Here is a 20,813-nt window from a genome sequence, read left to right as displayed (position 1 = left end):
GAAATGGGCCTGGGTAGGGTGCTCTTTCAGATGGTCGGTACAGAGTCGAATGGCCTCCTACTGCACTGTCGGCATTTTATGTCTGTTGGAAGGCAAACTGTTCACAACGTGACATTCCTCAAACTTACCAAAGTCCCAAAGGCCTAATTGACAATTCCCATTCCACTGTGGTGCAGGAGCTTTCCACATTCCCATAAAACCGACTCGATGGATGCAACCCGGGATCATCCCCCCCACCCCCCCCCCTTCTAATATGTTACATTGCTGCCCTAGACAAAATAATGCAAGATGATTGGCGGCAGCAATGTGTCTGCGGATGGCGGGGCATTAGAACAAGCTGCAATAAGGCTCCGGGAATGGAAATAGTCTTCATTGCAAAGATAAAGCTATGTCATAACAGCTTGCAGTTTGTAATTAATGTTTTTAAGGTTTTGTTTCTTCCAGCACCAGAATCTAGGGAGACTCTGGATATAACTCTCAAATTGTGCATCTGGAGTGTAACAGTGCATGTTAGTCAAAACGGTATGCAGATTCTACACAGAATCTACCCGAAATATGTTTAGTCATGTGAGTTCAGACTCGTCCCCTTCAATGCAGAGCAAAGAACCTTACAGATAAAATAAGTTTTTAAATAAAACCGCGTCTCGGAGGACCTCATTCATTAGGTACAATTCTGCAAGTAGCTCGAGGTCAAAATTTATCGAATTACAATTCCGCCATTAATGCCTGAATTGCGCCCGCTCGTGTCCTGAAGAATGCCCCGGATGGTCCATGATCAGGAGAAAGAAACCCGAGAGATTCGGCTTCTTTACATTACAAATCTAACACATCAGGAAGAGGCAGACAAAGAAAACTCCCCACACTCGAAGAGTCTCCAGCACTGTGCAGGTAAGGACACGGTGACCCAGCTCCTGCCCGTTTCCAATGACACTGATTTACACCTCTCTTCCAGGAATTTCAGATCTAGTGTTCCTAACCAGAATTAATTATTGGCCCAATAATGAGCGTTGACCTTTAGCTGCAATATGGATAAGTAGTTCCAGGATGTCGAGCCGGAATGTCGAGCTTTTTTTTCCACATTTACACTAGAAGCTGCTGTGACTGATTCTGGATGACTCATTGATCCATAGGGAAATGTTGCTAGACAGGAGATTGCTTTGGTTTCCAGGCAGTTTTATCTTTAACTGATAAGAAATCACAAGTCGAGTCACGTGCAAAAACATAATTTGAAAATAGCCACCCTCGCCTAGATACCAAGAAATCCTCCTTCCTCGTTTCATTTGTAGCTTTGGAATATTTCATGAAAATAACAGGGGTGGGTTTTTCTGTTTGAAATTATATCTGTAGATGGAAAAAAGTCAACATTTGTAGAACAGCAGGAAGTATACAATTACAATAGAAAAAAGCAAAATGCTACAGGTGCTGGAAATCTTTTTTGCCAAAGAAAACATTGGCAACACTCAGCAGGTCAGGCAGCAACTATAGAGGGAGAAACCGGATTATTGATTGGTATTTAATAGAGGCGATGGAGTCTTATCGACCAGAGGGTGAGCCAGCCAGCCCCCCACGTTGCCCAATGGGCAGCGGCAGGCCTTTCCGAAGGTCATAGGCCCTGAGGCAGAGGTGCCAGCCACTGAAAGCTGCTGGCCAATCAGAGGTGGCAGCTACTGCTGACCTGACCCACCGTGTTTGGATCCTAGGCCACAGGTGAGTGATGGCAGAGAAAAGGAGTAAGAAGGGGATGTGAAGTTTCAGGGTGGAGTCGCAATGGAGATAGGGAGAGGGGTTTGACAGGAGAGTTGGGGGAATGGTGCTCGGTGAGCTGCCCCTTGGTGCTGGGTTCCCTCGATTAGATATTGAGTGCCTTTGATTGAGGCCTTGGGTGACTCTCCGCGTAGAGTCTGCACATTCTCCGGGTGCTCCATTTTTCTCCCACAGTCCAAAGATGTGCAGATTAGGTGAATTGGCCATGATCAATGCACGAGGGTACAGGGACAGGGCGGGGGGAGTGGGCCAAGGTAGAGTACCCTTTTGAAGGATTGGTACAGACTTGATGGGCCATATGGCTTCCTTCTGCACCCGAGGGATTCTATGGATCTATGGTGGAATGCGGCCCATAAGTGGGTCTCAGCTGGTGGCAGGGTAGGAAGATCCCAACAGCCTTCTATCTGGTTAAATTCCCCCTCCCACCCTCTGCCTCCTAGCACCACCAGTCTGGCATGAGGAAGTGCACATGATTCCATCCAACATTTCAGATTGATGATCTTTCATCAGAACCCTGAAACATTAACTGTGTTTCTGTCTCCCTTGATGCTGCCCAACTAGCCACATATATCCAGCTTCCTCAATATATATCCTAAAATATATTTTGGTAATATTTTTCAAAATCTAAGTTTGATATCCCAAGGATTCCAGGGAGAGTGTCCTTGTGTGATCCTTTTAATTAATGACCTATTTTTAAAATTGTACAGTGAGAGTAAGGGGCAAGCCATTTATTAAATTTAGATCCGGGAATGAGCCCATCAATCTGAACAACAAATAAGCGCAAACACGAAAAGCCTCGATTGTTTGACTGGTGCAATTGGCATTATTTGTAGAAAATCAGAACATTTCGGCACACAGTCAGTACATCATATTGGTGTTTGATATAGCTGCTGAGTTCCCTTTAAGGCAACAAACACTGATTCAGAAGCTAACATAAGAAATGGGATCAGGAGTAGACCATTCTGCCTATCAAGTCTGTTCTGCCAACCAATAGGATCATGGTTGATTTGATTCAGTCTTATCTCTGCTTTCCACACCCCAATAACCTTTGACTCCCTTGTCAATTAAAAATCTGTCTGACTGAGCCTTAAATATATTCCATGACCCCAACATCGATTGCTTGCCGGGGAGAGAATTCCAACATTAACGAACCTCTCAAAGAAATCCCTCCTAATCGCTGTCATAAAGGGAGACCCCTTATTTTTAAAATGTGCCCAGAGTTCTAAATTCCCCCACAAGGGGAAACATTCTATCATCAGCAGCTACGCTGTCAAATCCCCTTGTGATGAAGGATGTTAGTTTTAAAACATATATTTTGGGGAATACGGTGGTAAATAAGGATGTGTATGTGTGGGTATGTGTCCATGCTTAGTTAAACTGGGGGAAGGTTAATAGAGACAGCTTGTTTGTGGGAATTGAGTGATAAAAGAGTAAATGTGTTAGGTTCATGTATTTATAATAAGAGATTATGGTGAGGGTGGATTAACAAGTAAATACTTTGGGTTCAAAATTTGCATTCTGAGATAAGTAGGGACTTGAATTTTCAGATGTTGAATTTCAAATAGAGGTTCAAATGTAACAAGAAACTTTTACAACTTACAAATGTTTCATAAATAAACAGAGGAAGGTGTATTGAATTTTATTGTCCCAAAAGTGGAGGCAATAGGAAAACATGAAAGGTGGTATATTTTGGAAAAGTTGAGTTCAAAAATAATTTTTGAGAACAATCGGGGACACAGTGGCGAGCATGGCTGCCTCACAGCTCCAGGGACCCAGGTTCAATTCCGACTTCGGGTGACTATCTGTGTGGAGTTTGCACTTTCTTCCTGTGTCTGTGTGGATTTCCTCCGGGTACTCCAGTTTCCTCCCGCAGTCCAAATTAGTGCAGGTTAGGTGTATTGGCCATGCTAAGTTGCCCCTAGTTTCCATAAAATATTAGTTGGTGTTACTGGGTTATGGGGGTAGGGTGGAGACACGGGCGTAAGTAGGGTGCTCTTTCCAAGGGCTAGTGCAGACTCAATGGGCTGAATGGCCTCCTCCTGCGCTTTAGGGATTCTATGAAGGGGGGGGGGGAAGACATTTAAGGGGATATGTTTAGATAAGTGGTGTTGGTTGTATGGGGCGAAATGTCCTGAGACCAGATCTGTGCTGGGAAAGGTGTGACAGTTGTGAATTTGAAGCAGCCATCAGTCACACCAGAAAATATTTGTTTTATAGAAAGCAGTCTGCTTCCGAACCTTTCTTTTGGATTTGCACATCAGAGTGGAAATGTCTGAGGAGTCATGGGGTACACCTTTACTAAAGTGATAGCAGTTTTTTGCCTTGTGTAATGTTACTGGATTTTTATAGTTAAAAATCTGTAAAGGAGTTGCTGCCAAGAAGGTAGCTTGCTTGTGTGTTCTGACTAAGTGGGTTTTTGGAGGGTTGTTCTGTAAACCATTTTAACTGTGTAACTTCAATATTGTGTGCTTAAGTTTTTTCTTGTTAATAAGTACTTTGATTTTTAAAATCTTATAGGAGGTCTATAGAAATCCATGCATCAACCTCGTGAATCCTCTCAAATACTTCAAATGCAAATATATCCCTCCTTAAGTAAGATGACCAAAACAACACACAGTATTCTAGGTGTGGTCTCCCCAATGCCCTTTACAATTTCAGCAAGACCTCCCTACTTTTATACTGCCCCACTCTTGCAATAAAGGCCAACATCTTCCTAATTATTCCTAAAGCCTTCCTAATTATTTGCTGTATCTATGTTCTGACTTTTTTGAGTCATGTGCAGGCCTCACATTTTCCACATTATACTTCATCTGCCAATTGTCTGGCTACTCATTTAACCTATCTAGAGGGGTTCGGTTAGCTCAGTTGGCTAAATGGCTGGTTCATGATAAGGAGCAATGCTAACAGTGCAGTTCAATTCCCATATCGGATGGCATTATTCATGAAAGCCCTGCCTTCTCAACTTTGTCCCTCACTTGAGGTGTGGGTGACCCTCGGTTTAAATCACCACCAGTCAGCTCTCTCTTATGGGCGAGAAGCAGCCTATGGTCCTCTGAGACTATGGTGACATTTATTTACTGTATCTCTTTGCAAACGCTTTATATCCTCCTCACAACTTGCTTTCCAATCTATCTTTGTATTGTCAGCATATTTGGCTACAATACAGTTGGTCTTTTCATCCAGGTCATTAATATAGATCATATATAGTTGAGGCCCGAGCATTAATCCTGGCAATAGTCATTGTAAGTTTGCCAACCTGAAAATGATCCATTTATCCAACTCTGTGTTTCCATTTAGTTTGCCAGCCCACTATCCATGCTAATACTTCACCCCCAAAACTATATGCCCTTCTGTTGTGTAGGAACCTCTTATGTAGAACTTTATCGACTCGTTTCCCTTTATCAACTCTGCTTTTACATCCTCAAGGAACTCTAATAAACTTGTCAAATATAATTTGGGATGCATTATTTTGTCTTCTGGTATGAAGATGGATCCAGCATATTTGCCTATAACCTTTGCCATTTCCTCCTTTCTCATTATTAATTTCCCGGACTCACCTTCCAAGGGACCAATGCTCACTTTAGCGACTCATTTCGTTTTCACATACTTGTTGATGCTTTTACTGCCTGTGTTTTATATTGTTTTGCTAGTTTTCTCTCGTAATTATTGAGTAATCACAAACAGATCAACCTGAGATTGATCGTTATTTGATCAGGACGGTATTTGATTAAAGATGTGAAGAGGTAAAAGTGCAAACTGCGGAATTGTTACTTTGCTAGGAGAGGCCTCCTGTGTCAATTAAGGGGGTACTGTAACTGTCATTCTGCGCCCTTATATCATTGGACTGCATGGACTGAACTCTAACCAGTGAATTCACATTCAGGGCATTGTATCCATGTCTTGTCCAGCGCTCCCAGAGAGAGGTTTCAGCCCGGGGGGGGCGGGAGATGCTGTAATAACGCACAGCAGACGTAGGAAATCTAAGTGACCAATGAGCGCCAATCCGGGATGGAAGTTGCTGAAGGTTAGGTTGGGGAGTGGAGAGTGAGTGATCGGCAGACAGAAAGAGGTTCTTAGCTTCAATGTGCGTCATGTTCGGTGTGAGGGAAGCATCGCGTGGTGGCTAATAGTCCCAGATTGAATGTGCTCCCCGACACCTCCAAAGTCAGCCTTCAGCCTGAGCTCTGGAACCTTATCCAGCAAGCCAAAGGAGAGAATATCCTGGGCTGAGGACTCAAATCTGATCAAGTAAGTGGCATCTGATCACAGGAAGCAAGTTTACAAGAAACCCTAAGCCCTTTAATTTAAAAGTTCGCCGTTTGAAACTAACTTGAAATGCGAGGACTGATGCTGATTGCCAGATTTATACAGTTGTTTGCACTCACTCTCGCTCTGCAGACCTGAACTGATAAAAAGTCAACTTTTCCGCCCGCCATGCGGGCTGAGAGCTGGAGTGTGAGTGCAGAGCAGCCAGTGACTGTGTGACCATCTCACCCTCCAGGCTGTGCGCGGGCAAACTCGGAGCTGGCCGCCTCTTTGTGGAACTGGTTCCATCGCGGTGACAGCTTTCCCCAAGCCTGGGAATCGCTGCGGGGCTACAAGCTGAGCCCAGCTCCAAATGGCCAACATGAAACCGACCGAAGGCAGTCCGGATTGTTGCAAACCGCGATGTGCATATCTAGTGAAGGGGCCGTTCCCTCCGCGAAGGGCAGAGATGTAAGGACACCACAGAGAAAGTTTGAATAATAAAGGAGGAGCTCGATCTGGTGAGCAGATTGTGCTTACAATAGGATTGCGCTCCGCTGAACGGATTCCTTCCTCCAGTTTCGACCCGTCTACACGGACTTATAATTCTCCAGGAGTTCGCTCTTTCATCCAGGTGAGAGCTTCACATTTAAAATGAAGGCAATGCAAATATACCAATCCAAAACATCTATTCCTGCCAGAGAAACAGACTATTTAGCTGCATTGTGTAATGAACTAACTGCGAAAACAGACTGCCGAGGGTGTTGCTGTGAAGTGTAAATGAGGACAGATATATGACTGTGCCTCTTTAATTCTCGATGCTAATTTAGGAGCTTTTTATAGAGTAAGTGGTGAAATCGCTGCTGTTAAATGCGAGGTGGATTCCCAAAGCTTGTGAATTGGAAGGCTATCAAAACAGCTAGCTGCAAAAAAGACGATTCCGCGTTGATACTTGTTGCAAATGTAGATAACACATTCGGACTGAAACTGGCGACTAGAGGAAATGAGAGGATCTCCGTACAGTTTCCAAGGTGCTGCAGCTCTGCCCTAAATAGGGACACAAATAAAACATCTTGGAATTTCAAATCGACGCCCTTTATGCTTGAAAGCACTTGGACAGCAAGTCCAACGTTGGTGCCAACACTGCTTTTTCCCGATTCCAATAGAATAGGAGAGTTCAGTATCCACTCAAAGGACAATTGGTTATTGTTTTAAAGGTACATGCATCAGGCCGCTAATCAATAAACACGGAATGCGGGGAAAATGAGCTTCAGTTTAATTGGAATTTAATTTTGACAGCGTTGATACCATAAAAATGTATTTGTTGTTGACTATATTTCATTTAGCTTTAAATCGCCGTTTTTCTACCCAAAAATGTTATTTTAATTTCAAGAAGGTTTTGCAGATTATAAATCAATGAATACTCTCTTTGTGATTATAGATGAAGTGAACACATTCAATGGAATGCAATCGGATAAAAGGCAACATTCAGAAATATTGCTGGAAAGTTAAAGATAGCTCCATTTTTATTTATTTTTAATTAACTCAACCCACATCCAATATAACTCTGTAAAGACTTAAATAATGGATGGCACAGCTATAAGAAGGAAAATATAATGTGAAAAGAGGTAGATTGACTGACTACCTAGAATTAATAGTTACCTCATTAGCAGAGAGAGATAGTTTGTTCGTACCTCAGTCAAAGTCACAGGAACATGCTATTGTGAACTCAAATGGCTAGTCTGTTAAAAAATAACTAGGAACTGGATTAATAGTAAATATGCAAATAGCTCTTGTAATCTCTTCTGGTTTATTGCATTTCATTCAGTTCCATATTCATACTGAATTTCACATCCCTATTTAATACTACACTGAAGTATCACCCACACTTGGTTAATTGGCTGTATTTATAGTCTGTTGCCATCATCCATCCCTTTGACGATTGAAATGGCGATGCTGGAGACGCCTCACTGATAACCTTATCCCCACTGAGACCTCAGTGCAATTGGTAACATTTAACTTTAGGCAAAGTAGAGCAGCACGGTGGCGCAGTGGGTTAGCCCTGCTGCCTCACGGCGCCGAGGTCCCGGGTTCGATCCTGGCTCTGGGTCACTGTCCATGTGGAGTTTGCACATTCTCCCTGTGTTTGCGTGGATTTCGCCCCCACAACCCAAAGATGTGCAGGCTAGGTGGATTGGCCACGCTAAATTGCCCCTTAATTGGAAAAAATGAATTGGGCACTCTAAATTTATTTTTAAATACTTTAGGCAAAGTATAAAGTAAAATGAATAGTGCTTGTTTTTGATGTAGGACTACCTACCAACCACAGTGTCATCCTCTAATGTCTCTCCTCTGATGGCAGTTGAGTAGGATTGCCACTTCCTAGTTGCACTCCTACCTTCAGAGAATCTTCTGCAATGGTCTGCCTTAACAACCCCACAGTTCCCCCTGGAATTCGCCCAAAATCTTATTCATGGCGGCATGGTACCACAGTGGTTAGCACTGTTGTTTCACAGCACCAGGGTCCCAGGTTCGATTCCCAGCTTGGGCCACTGTCAGTGCGGAGTCTGCACATTCTCCCCGTGTCTGCGTGGGTTTCCTACGGGTGCTTCGGTTTCCTCCCACAAGTCCCGAAATTGGGGGAATTGGACATTCTGAATTCTCCCTCTATGTACTCGAACAGGCACTGGAGTGTGGTGACTAGGGGCTTTTCCCAGTAAAGTCATTGTGTTAATGTGAGCCTACCTGTGACATTACTAAAGATTATTCTTATTCTTATTTTTCAGCTGCATACTGACACTCTGAGACATAATTGAAGGCAAGACATCAAGTTTTACATATATACCTATGAATCACAGCTGTACCTCACTGCCTCCTCTCCACTTCTCTGGCATCCAGCTATAGATGAGCCCCAATTTTCTCCTGTTAAACATTATGAAAACCAATGCCTTTGGCCCAAGCCACAAACGGCATACTCTCGCCACAATCTGTCTGCCTCCACTGGCACTGTCTCAGGCTAAACCAAACTGTTGACTCCCAGGCTACCTCTAATTTAAACTCTCACCTTTTTGATCAATGCACCCCTCGCCCCCCACCCATAGATTTACCCTCCCTATACTCTCCACCTTTCCTCTTTTAATATTTTCATTCAAAATTATTTAAGTCAATATTTTAATGATTTTAGTATCCCATTCATTGCCTTGGTCTGTATAAGAAACATAGAATCCCTACAGTGCAGGAGAAGGCTATTCGGCCCATCAAGTCTTGGACCAACCTCCGAAGGAGCACCCTACCTAGACCCACTCCCCCGTCCCATCCCCGTAACCTCACCAACCTTCGGACACTAAAGAGCAATTTAGCATGGCCAATCCACCTAACCTACACATCTTTGGACTGTGGGAGGAAACCGGAGCATCCGGAGGAAACCCAGACAGACAAGAGGAGAATGTGCAAACTCCACACAGACAGTTACTAAGGTCAGAATTGAACCAGGGCCCCTGGCGCTGTGAGGCAGCAGTGCTAAACACCGTGCCGCCCCTATATTCTTATGTGATTTCACTTCTGTGAAGCCCCTTTGAACCTATTGCCATGTTGAAGACATGTTCAAATTCCAAATTGCTGATATTGGGAATGCCCTGGTATACTTGGGCAAATTTTAAAAACTACATTAACTATAGTTGTGATTCAGTAACTCAAATTCTTGTGATTCTTAAAAATAATTTGCATTACCATGTTAAAGACTTTTTGGAATTAGAAGATTAAATCTTCTGGGTTACAAACATTGATCTACAAGTCTATAAAAGATAAGAAAGCATATTTCACATGTATCATAACACTAGTTTATCTTATAGTTTAAAATTTCTATTCTAAGCTCAGAACATTAATTTGTTGATTCCACGAAAAGTAAAGATTGTGCTTATATTCTCGACAGTTTCACCTGTCGCTAGATACTTCAGTCAATGAGATTTATTTTATTACAATTTTGTTGTTTCTCTTTTTCCAGTGATCAGTTCTTAGTGGACCACAAGTTTAAAAAGTATTTTGTTGCCTTAGTCAGTGATGAAAATTATTAATAATTAATAATAATCTTTATTGTCACAAATAGGCTTACATTAACACTGCAGTAAAGTTACTGTGAAAAGCCCCTAGTCGCCACATTCTGGCGCCTGTTCAGGTACACAGAGGGAGAATTCAGAATTTCCAAATTACCTAACAGCACGTCTTTCGGGGCTTGTGGGAGGATGCTGGAATACGCGGAGGAAACCCATGCAGACACGGGGAGAACGTGCAGACTCCGCACAGACATTATTCTAAGGATCCAGCACCGTGCCTTTAAAAAAATTCACTGCCATGAGAAGGCTTATGAAAAATTTCCCCAAGGAACATGACTCATATTTATGTTACTGTGGTCATTGTTAAAACCACAATTCTGGGTATTTAGTGAAAGGCCCACAAACACCTAGAACACAAATGGCCTTCCAACCAACTCCCACAGCACACAACCTTCACCCTGTCAATTCAGATCAATGGTGAGGTCCTGGAAAATATAGACCATTTTACATATCTTGGGGAAACTCTTTTCAACGAAGGCAGACATAGAGGACAAAATTAATTTTCACTTCAGACGTGCCAGTTCAGCCTTCAGCCATCGAAGGAAAAAGATATTTGAGGACTAGGACTAAGATATTTGAGGATTGTCCAAGACTAAGGTCATGGTTTACCCACACACTCATATGTTTCAGACATTTGGCCAATCTATAACAGGCACCTCAAAGCACTGGGCAAGTACCACCAGCGATACCTTTCCAAGATCCTCCAAATCGGGTAGCAAGAAAGATGGTTCAATGGCAGCATCCTCTCTCAAGCCAACATTTCGGGCATCCAGGTGATAATCACTCAAAACCAGCTCTATTGGGCAGGACATGTCATTCATATGCCTGACACCATATTCCCAAGGCAACAACTCTATTTGGAAGTTGGTTGTGGCAGGAAACCCGCAGGAGGACAACGGAAACACTCTCAGGATGTCTTTAAAGCATCCCTGAAGAATTTCACATACCGACATAGAGAGCCTCTGTCTTGTGACTGTCTAAAATGGAGAAGGTTTATTGGGAAGGCGCAGAACACATTGAGAGACCTCTTTGGGAGCATGCAGAGATGAAGTCGAGACATCAGAGAGTGCACAAACCTCCCAACATCCATTTACTGGACTCTTCAAGCACCGTCCACCCCACATGTGGCAATGTCTACAGATTGCACATTGCACTTATCTGCCATCTCAGAATCCATCAAATTGGCATGGCAGCAAGCCATCCTTGATCCCAAGGGACTGCTTAATACGAAGAACGCCACAATTATCGGTACTTATTACTTGTACTTAATGAAGCAGTTTATTGCAGCATGTGATTTTGAAGCAAAAAAATCCAATACTTGCTCAACATTGTTTATTCATTCTTGGGATGAGGGCATCATGGCTAGTCAAGCAATTATTGACCATCACTAATTTCCCTTGAGCAGGTTGCGGTGAGTGGTGAGCTGCTGCCTTGAACCTCTGCAGTCCGTGTGGTGTAGGTACACCCACAGTGCTGTTAGGAAGGGAGTTCCAGGTCTTTAACCCAGTGACAGTGAAGCAATGGAGATATATTTCCAACATTAGGATGGTGAGTGACTTGGGGTGGAACTTCCAGATGGTGGAGGTGTTTCCATGTATCCACTGACCTTGTCCTTTTAGATGGGAGCAATCATGGGTTCGGAAGGTGTTGTCGCAGGAGGCTTGGTGAGTTCCTACAGTGCATCTCATACATGTTGCCACTGTGTGTCGCTTGTGGAGGAAGTGAATGTTTGTGCAAAGAATGCCAATGAAGCAGGCTGCTTTGTCCTGGATGGTGTCAAGCTTCTTGAGTGTTGTTGGAGCTGCATTCATCCGGCAAGTGAGGAATATTCCTGACATGTGTCTCATAGGTGGTGGACAGGCTTTGCGGGGGTCAGGCGGTGAGTTACTCACGACAAGATTCCTAGCTTCTGACGTGGTCTTGTATCCACATTGTTTATATGGCAAGTCCAGTTCAGTTTCTTGTCAATAGTATATTGATAGTTGGGGATTCAGAGCTGGCAATGCCATGAATGTCAAGGGATGATGGTTAGATTCTCTCATGTAGGAGGTGGTTATTGTCTGGCACTTGAGTGGTGCAAAGTTACTTGTCACTTGCTATCTCAAGCCTGAATAGTGCCCAGGTTTTGCTTCATTTGGACATGGAGTGCTTCAGTATCCGAGAAATCGCAAATGGTGCTGTCATCAGCAAATATCCTCACTTCTGACCTTATGATGAAGGCAAAGTCATTGAAGCAAATGAAATTGGTTTCACCTAGAACCACTGCAGTGGTGTTTTGGAACTGAGGTGATTGACCACTGAAGTGTAAGGTGAAGAAAGCAGTGCAATGCTAGCATTTCTAACATTTTAATTCCTCTCTTCTGTAGAATTTATAGTACTCAAAGTAATGGATGATATTGGGATATAGAAGCAGTCAGGAATGAGAAGCTATAGCTACAAGGTTAAATGTAGGAGGTTTAGAACTGAAGGCAACAAAATGCTTCTTTACACAGAGGGTTGCAAGTTCCATGGAATTTAACTTCCAGACACTGTATTGAGGCAGAAATTATTCCCACATTCAAGATTAGACTGAAGAAAATTGCTGGAACTGACATGGTAACAGGGTGGGTAAATATCACAAACAATATTTGACATGGACTGGTTGGACCAAACTACGTATCCCAACACTGTAACTGCTTTGCATTTTAAGGAAAATGGATTGTTTTCTAAACCGCTGACCATACAAAGAATTTCCAGGTCAAATATAACACAAGACAAAAGTAATGTCTGACAATATATCCAAATCCTAATCTCATCAAGTCATCTGCTCCTGCATCATCAATAACTGTATCCTGCATTTTCTAAGTTTACAGTGAAATTGCTCAATTCTTAACATTATATGATTGTTTACACTTAATTTAAAAGTTCTACATGATTTATTTGGTGTCAGCTGTATCAGGCATAATTTATCATTGAGACCTGCAATCAAACAATCTTGAAAAGCATTCCTCCTTCCTAAAATATATTGGAAAGAAGAAATTCCTAATTTAATTCCAAAAGGAATTCTGAGGAACATACCCGGAGCAAGTTCTCAGTGACAATGTGCTATTGTTATTCATATTTCACATTAACTTAATTACTAAGCTGCAGGAAGACAAATGCCACATTCCAGGATATTGCTGTACCAGGCTATTGACCAGCTTCACTTATCTAGGCTCCACAGTCACCAGGGATCTGTCCACTTGGTGCTGAAATCAACACTTGCATTGCAAAATCTGCAGCTGTTATATCTAAGCTGAAAAAGAGAGTGTAAACAAGTAGCAACCTAACCAAGAACACCAACCTGTGAGCCTACCAAGATTGAGGCCTGAGGGCACCCATCTACAGTAGTGAGACCTGGACAGCATTTACTAGGTAGGCAAAAGGCAGAAGTTTCCTCCTTTTATTGTCTCAGATGCATCTCTTGGCAGGACAGGGTGACCAACTCAGAGGTTCAGAAGCATGCTAATTCCATCAGTAGATATTAATTACTAATCCAATAATATCTGCACTGGTGCAGCCACATTCAGAGGATGGATGACGGCCATATATCCAAAAACCTTCTGACCAGTGGACTGGCCACTGGGTCGTGATCTGCTGGATGTCCATACCTCTGCTACAAGGACTCCTGCATGCAAGATATGACAATGGCAGACATTGACACAGACAAAATGGGCGATACTTTCTGAGGGATGTGACCTCTGGAGGCTGAATGGTTGAAGAAGCATTACTAGAGGCAAGGAAAGTATAAAGCTCAGTCAGCCCCAAAGAGGGACCAAAGAAAACCAATAAGTTGGTGAATTCTGTATTTTCTTAGCCCACTATCTCCCTCTGCAGCAAATGTGGCAGAGGCTGCCAAAGCAGAGTGGGGCTCCCGAACCACATCAGATGATGGATGTTTAACACAGAGTTGACCACCAAGGAGCAAACCATCAACTCACGTGATGGAAGGATACCAAATCAGTTAACAATGAATTTTAACTACGGAAAACCGAAAGAACTTAAAATTTTTAATGATATTGTTTCCTCTTCCCTTCCTACCGCTTCTCTGTGCCACCCACATTCAGAGCCAAGGAGGAAATGCAATAATTGATCACTAAGACTCTGAAAGTTTGGCTTTATAACCTGACACTCGGGGGTATTTGAGAATGGCCTACCATAATTGTGCTTCAATTTTCCATGCCTTTCTGTGGGAAAGTGCTTTACTTCCATGTACTATATGGCCGTGTTGGTTTGGCTGCAATGGTAACTCAGCAAGAGGTAAGAATTCCTCTGGTTGCTATGTGCAGCACAGTTGCTGCTGCATTTATGCAGATTTTTTCTTTGATATTTTAATAAACACATTTTAAGTAAACATTTTCCTGATTTCATTAGAAATACCTAACTGAAGAAATGTTCACAAACAGACCTAGCTGTCGGCACGGATTAGTGATCAGAGAAATGTTTAACCCAGTGTGGGAATCACAGGTGTAAGCTTTCACATAGCCAACTTACGGCCCAATGTTTTGTTGCATCTGTACTATCCATAATGAGTTTTCATTTTAATTATATATAGATTTAGTTCAAACACCTTCATGTAAGGGGACAAGCAGGATGTACTTGATGTAAATGTGCAATTCTTTGCCAATAGTAAATTTAAAGCAATGTCAGTTCCTTATTTAATTAACTGATGTTCCTCATTTTAACATTTACCCAATAGGCCCCCTAAGAATAATATTTCTGAGTTATTGTACATGGTTATTTAGAGAATGCGTCTTGTGCACATTGATCAAAATTCAGCTGTAGCATCTGAAGATATATTATCCTGTTTTTGTATTCAAGGAAGAAGACAACACTATGATAGCAACAGGGGGTGTAATAACGGGACTGGCAGCCCTGAAGAGACAGGACTCGGCTCGATCACAGCACTTTCATCCTCCTCCTCCATCCTCTGCTCCAGAGAAAAAGAAACCTAAACGTAAGCCCAAAGCCAACGTTGTTGTAGTAAGAGGCAAAATCAGACTCTATTCGCCTTCAGGCTTTTTCCTTTTTCTTGGAATTTTAGTTTTGATGGTTGGGATCGCAATGGCAGTTCTTGGTTATTGGCCACAGGAGGCAGATAAGAAACATCCTGTCGCTTCGAAATCTGGAATTCCAGATAATGGGTCTCATGTGATAACAAATCATGCTGGAGTATTAATGGAGTTTTTTGAACAGCACTTACATTCTGCTAAAATGAAAATGATTGGCCCTTTCACCATGGGGATAGGGATATTTATATTTATTTGTGCTAATGCGATACTACATGAAAATAGGGACAAAGAAACAAAAGTGATACATATGCAAGATATTTATTCCACTGTCATTGACATTCATAGTCAAAGAGTTAAAGAGCAAAGACATATGAACGGGGCTTGGATTGGCCATTCTGGGAATTCTGATGTCAAATGTTCTGACAACCAATGTGCTGCTAAGCTGGCTGCCAGTGTATTATTGTCATTTTCTGGGTCGCCTAATGATAGAATCACTCCACAGAAATGGAATGCTTATGAGGAAGAGGATGGCCTACCTAAGGACATTAACACACTCTTATACCCAAAAACCCTAACACCATCAGGCTCCAGCTATCGGCTACAGACAGAATCCCAAAGCTACCTTAAAAAGTGTGAGACAAAGTCTATTGTTTCATCATCCATCAGTGCTTTCACACTCCCAGTTATTAAACTTAACAACTGCGTGATTGATGAGCCTGAACTTGATAATATCACAGAGGATTTTGACCTCAGTAAAGGTAGGATTAGACATTTTTCTACGACATCTTTAACAGTGCCATCAACTGATGTTAATGACTCATATAAGCCACCAAACCCACGTTTGTTAAGAAGCAACACCACAATATCAGATGGGAAACCACCCAGTGCAGCTTCTGGTGCATCCATGGGAATATTTCTATCGCCAGGCTTCCCCAAGAAAGAGTTTGGATCAAACACTTCCCTTCACATGCTGTCCTGTCATTCAAAGTCTTTGGACTTGGAGAGAGGTTCCTCGACGCTTACGGTACAAACAGAGCAAAGAAAACACCCAAGCTGGCCAAGGCTTGACCGTAGTAACAGCAAGGGTTATGTGAAACTGGAAAACAAAGAAGATCCAATGGACACGCTACCTGTACCACAGGCTGCTGTAAAAAGCAGTTATACAAATAAAGAGAAATTACTGATGATCTCAAGATCTCATAACAATCTAAGTTTTGAAAATGATGAATTTTTAGGTAACAAGTTAAGGCGTGGAGCTTCAGAAACACGATTTTGAAGGAGCATTGGTTTCTACCATGTGTTTATATTTTAAGACACTTTTAAGAACTGTATTTATGTGAGAAGTGCATGTCTATTTTAAAGAGATGTTATTTTCAGTACAAATTAAAGATTGACTATTTGTAGATTGTGATCTGAACTGGTACCTTTGCATCAATAGGATTTTTTTTTCATGCTGGTTTGGAGTGTCGCAGACATATTTCATGCTGTGTTTGTCAGTTCCGCATTAACCAGCTGCTCAGGTATTGACTGAGTTCAAATCTCAGTCCAGACAGACAATGACACAGAATGGCATTTACCTTTTACTCTATTTCTCATCCCTGATGAAGAGACTGAATTTATAAGTCTAAAGTGCAAGTGGCATTAAATCAACACCGAGGAAGTATTATTTTAATGTCCATTGAACGATTAATTGGGATGTGAGTGGCCGTACCTGCGGTACAAAACTTGAGTGTGTGTATTGGACAGTAATTCGCCAGATACTCTGCAATCAATTCCATATTAGTGTCTTTAATATACATTTTGCTATTTTTGGAACAAAATAAAATGTGTATATCATATGAATTTTGTTTTGCATGTTTCTATTTTATTAACCACCAGCAATCATTTGGACCTGTGAGTAGAAATTTCTGGTGAAATGCTCTTGTCACCAGGAACTGGACTGGTGGTGGGTCGAATATCACAGAACTCACCAACTGCTTCTGTTTCACATGGCACACAAGCCTGATCCGGAGGTCCACCACCTATGCTTTCACTTGCACAGAATGTATGAGAACTTTTATTCGACAGGTCAATTTTATTCAGTAACAGGTGTAATGAAGCAGCCATTGGTTCATTGGTTTTGTATTTTGCTGCTTGATACTAGGTTTATCTCTTTTTTTAAATAAATATTAAAGGCCAGCAATATGCATAGATATTTTTATTTCCATTCCACTGAAAATTCTCCACGACACATCATCAGAAGAACAAGAGGTGACATGCCAAGGAAGGTGTCATTGGTACAAGGCTGCCTGCACTGCCACAGGCTTAGGTACACCTTGGTAATGCCTATTCAAGGTAAGTTGATGAGGGAGACAGTTGCGTGGCTGTGTTAGCTGCTGAGAGGAAGCCTGTTGCTATCCCCTATGATACTTATAGCACGGTTATTGGCAGTCAAGGTCATCTTTTTCCTCAACATCTTTTCAGGCTAGCATGGAGGACACATGCCAATTTGCATCAAACCAATGTATCAGCCAAGCCATTGACGCAACGATGAGAAGTTCCATCACTTTCATCTGTTTTTTTCCTACAGAATAGCAACAGGAACATGATGGTATGGCCCAATCCCAGCCCACAGCCAGATTTTCTAATTGAGCAGTGGTTTGTTTAGGACATCAAAAAGCTCATTTTGATTACAGATTAATACTTCTCCTTTGGGACCATCATTTTCTCCTGCTCACTTATGCATTATAATATCCCTTTACCAGCTTCTCCTGTTCACTGGGAAAAATGTTAACTCACTCAAAACCCACCCACTTGCATTCAGTTAAAATCAGGCCTTCTGAACGTAGGTGCTTTATCTGAGCTATATGAAGCTATGCCAAGGTTAACGAGCAATACTGAGAGTGATAAAGGATGCTGTGAAATGTTGATTTTCTCAGGGCCACTGACGACGTATGCTATTTATTTTCCACAAGGATGCAGCATTTTTTCAGCTGTTAAGTTGCCAAGTAAGAATTCAGTTAACAACCAATTTGGGAACCAAGAAACCGTTGTCTGTTACTTAAAATTACAGAGTTTACAGCACAGAAACCACCGATTCATCCCTATACATTCATGCAAGGTTTTATGCCACTTCCCACCTCTCTCTATTTAACTCGATCAGCATAAACTTCTATTCCTGCCCTCTGTTCATCTATTTGCTGCCACTCGGCAACATCACCCAAAAGCACACATCAGGTTTTATGGATACAAGTTATCAATCTTACCACTACCTCATCACTCCACTGTCTCTAAATTGTCAGACTGCTTGTTCAAATTCCAATACTTTATGACCATAAATTTGCTCCAACCAGTTGGTGGGAAGATTGAAGTCATTGGATTGGATTCTCCGGTCGCCAACGCAAAATCGTGGGGGTGGTGCCGCTTTCGCGATGCTCTGCCCCTCCAAAGTGGCGTACTCGGAGAGTACCCTGTGCCATGTATCGACGGCCTCAGGACATTGCCTGAGGTCCACACACCCCCGATGCTCCGCTCCCGACCGACCGGGTTCCCGACAGCGTCGGTCGCGTGTGGTCTCACCCGTCTGGAACCCAGCGTGGCTGCTGCGGACTCAGTCCAGTGCCGCCACAGTCGGGAGAGGGCTGATCCACGGTCAGGGGGTGACTTTATTAGGGGTTGGGGGCGTTTCGGGGCACACGAGCCGGCCAAAGAGGGGGGCACTAATTCACGAGCTGCGTCCGCGAGCGGCCTCCACCATGTAGCACGGCTTGGTCGCAGCATGCCGTCGCCGTGCACATGCGTGACCACGGACCCGGCAATTCTCCGGGCATATCAGCAGCTGGAGCCTGGCGCTCTACGCTGCTGTCCTGCTAGCCCCCAGCAAAACGGGGAATCGGTGGCCATTTTACACCAATAGTTCTGGCGTAGAACGCCACCGTTCCCACGCCAGCGTGGGGACATAGCCCCATAATTGGAGAATCCAGCCCAGCTTATGATTCCCACCACAAGCTCCATTCCATAGCTACAGATTCTATTATTTCCCTGAAAGCTGTTTTGGGGCTGAAACAGATTTTTTGTAAAGAAAAGTAAAATACTGTAGGTGCTGGAAATCAGAAATAAAAACAGAAAATGCTGAAAATACTCATGTGTTTGGAAGCATCCTTTCACAACGTTGGTATTGCAATTGATCCTGAGATATGTTTCCGACCACACATCCGCAGCATCACTGAAATGTCCTACTTTCACCTTGTCATCAGCAGGCTCAGCTCCTGCCCCAGCTCACCAGCTGCTGAAACACTCATCTGTGCATTTTGTACATCAGGATTGGACTATTCCAATGGAGTTTTGGCCATACTCCCATCTTCTATCACCTGTAAACCTAAGGTCATCTTCTGCTCGTATACTAATTCGCACCAAGTCCCATTCAGCCATCAGCTCTGTACTCCCTAAACTCCATCGACTCCTGGTTGAGCAAAGCCTGGACTAAAATTCTCATCCTTGCTTTCAAATCCCTCCATGACCTTGCCCCTCCCTATCTCTGTAATCTTCAATTCTACAACCTAGAGAGATATCTGCACATCTTACATATCTTATACTTACACATCCACAGTTTTAATCACTCCAATATTGGTGACCATGCCTTCAGCCACTGAGGCCCTAAGCTCTGGCATTTCCTCCCTAGCCATCTCTGCTTCTACCTCTCTCTCCTTTAAGACTAGTAAAAAAAACCTAACTCTTCTTCCTTAATATTTCTCTTGTGTGGCTTAGTGTCAAATATCTTTTAATAACTCTCTTGAGAAGCAGTTTTGGACATTTTACGTGGGCAAATATGCTGTCCCTAAGTTGTTGTTATTGCATCAAGTTTCAACTTTAATGCATTTACGCAACTCACCTCAGTTACTCCATGTGTAAGCTCCACATTCTAATCATTGTCTGGATTGTTACAGACAAGGTTGAGAGAAAACTGAAACTCTTGTCTCCTTTCTCTTGCTGTCAGTAATAAGTGTATTTTTGGAAAGGAAGATGTGTACGTTTTTTATAAATTTAGAGTACCCAATTATTTTTTCCAATTAAGGGGCAATTTAGCATGGCCGATCCACTTACCCTGCACACCTTTGGGTTGTGGGGGTGAAACCCACGCAGCCACGGGGAGAATGTGAAAACTCCGGGTATGTTTCTTAACACCTGAATGTGTGGCCAATCTTTGAATAATCCGCAACAGCTAGCTTCCATGGTTTTAAATAAAGAGGATTATTTATTCATTCATTTACCTCAAAAATCTAACCATGCCATCACTTGACAAAAATACATTTCAAGAGAATAGTACACTTTTACAAGTTGTAAACCAAAATATAGTTCACAGTGTGTGTGTTTGGCTTCTCAGAAAAATCAGTCATTGTGGGCTCTTTGAAGATAGTGTTTTCATTCCAAAAGGGTAGTTTAGGTGGATTCAATACCTGAAGTTGTATATCAGGGATTATTGTAGGATTTCTTCAAATAGCTCAGCAGGTTGCCTAGTTAGTCACTGGTACTTAACAGGAATTCATATTTTTTTACAGGGAGACTTGGAATAGGAATCGGGCTGAGAGACGTTTTAGATGTAGCCGTCTCCAGTTTTAAAATGGCAGATGTGATACAGCCTTGTTTTGCAGTTGGTATACTCAGCTGATGCATGTAGATTGAT

The 20,813-nt window shown here is 42.6% G+C and overlaps 1 protein-coding gene across 12 annotated transcripts; it reads left to right on the top strand.

The window, feature by feature from the left end:
- The first annotated feature begins 803 nt into the window (after positions 1 to 803).
- tmem200a (transmembrane protein 200A) lies at positions 804 to 16,993 on the top strand. Of its 12 annotated transcripts, none has more exons than XM_072499209.1 (3): positions 5,780 to 6,012; positions 8,796 to 8,827; positions 14,961 to 16,993. In XM_072499209.1, the coding sequence occupies exon 3, from the start codon at positions 14,976 to 14,978 to the stop codon at positions 16,425 to 16,427; it is 1,452 nt and encodes a 483-aa protein (XP_072355310.1). In that variant the 5' UTR covers positions 5,780 to 6,012; positions 8,796 to 8,827; positions 14,961 to 14,975; the 3' UTR covers positions 16,428 to 16,993. The 12 variants fall into 12 exon arrangements, with proteins under 12 accessions (XP_072355312.1, XP_072355310.1, XP_072355307.1 ...); XM_072499206.1 differs by having other exon boundaries at positions 5,780 to 6,643; XM_072499202.1 differs by having other exon boundaries at positions 5,780 to 7,226.
- Positions 16,994 to 20,813: the final 3,820 nt, after the last annotated feature.

The sequence above is a fragment of the Scyliorhinus torazame genome, chromosome 4 (genome assembly GCF_047496885.1).
Source record: "Scyliorhinus torazame isolate Kashiwa2021f chromosome 4, sScyTor2.1, whole genome shotgun sequence".
Taxonomy (NCBI): Eukaryota; Metazoa; Chordata; class Chondrichthyes; order Carcharhiniformes; family Scyliorhinidae; genus Scyliorhinus; species Scyliorhinus torazame.
This window is presented reverse-complemented; position numbering and strand designations above follow the sequence as displayed.

Excerpts from the sequence above, each read along its gene's own strand:
- tmem200a (XM_072499199.1), top strand. The coding sequence starts at position 11,244 with ATGTGGCAATGTCTACAGATTGCACATTGCACTTATCTGCCATCTCAG. Across the intron at positions 11,370-14,960 it reads GAAGAACGCCACAATTATCG|GAAGAAGACAACACTATGAT; the intron begins GTACTTATTACT and ends TTTGTATTCAAG.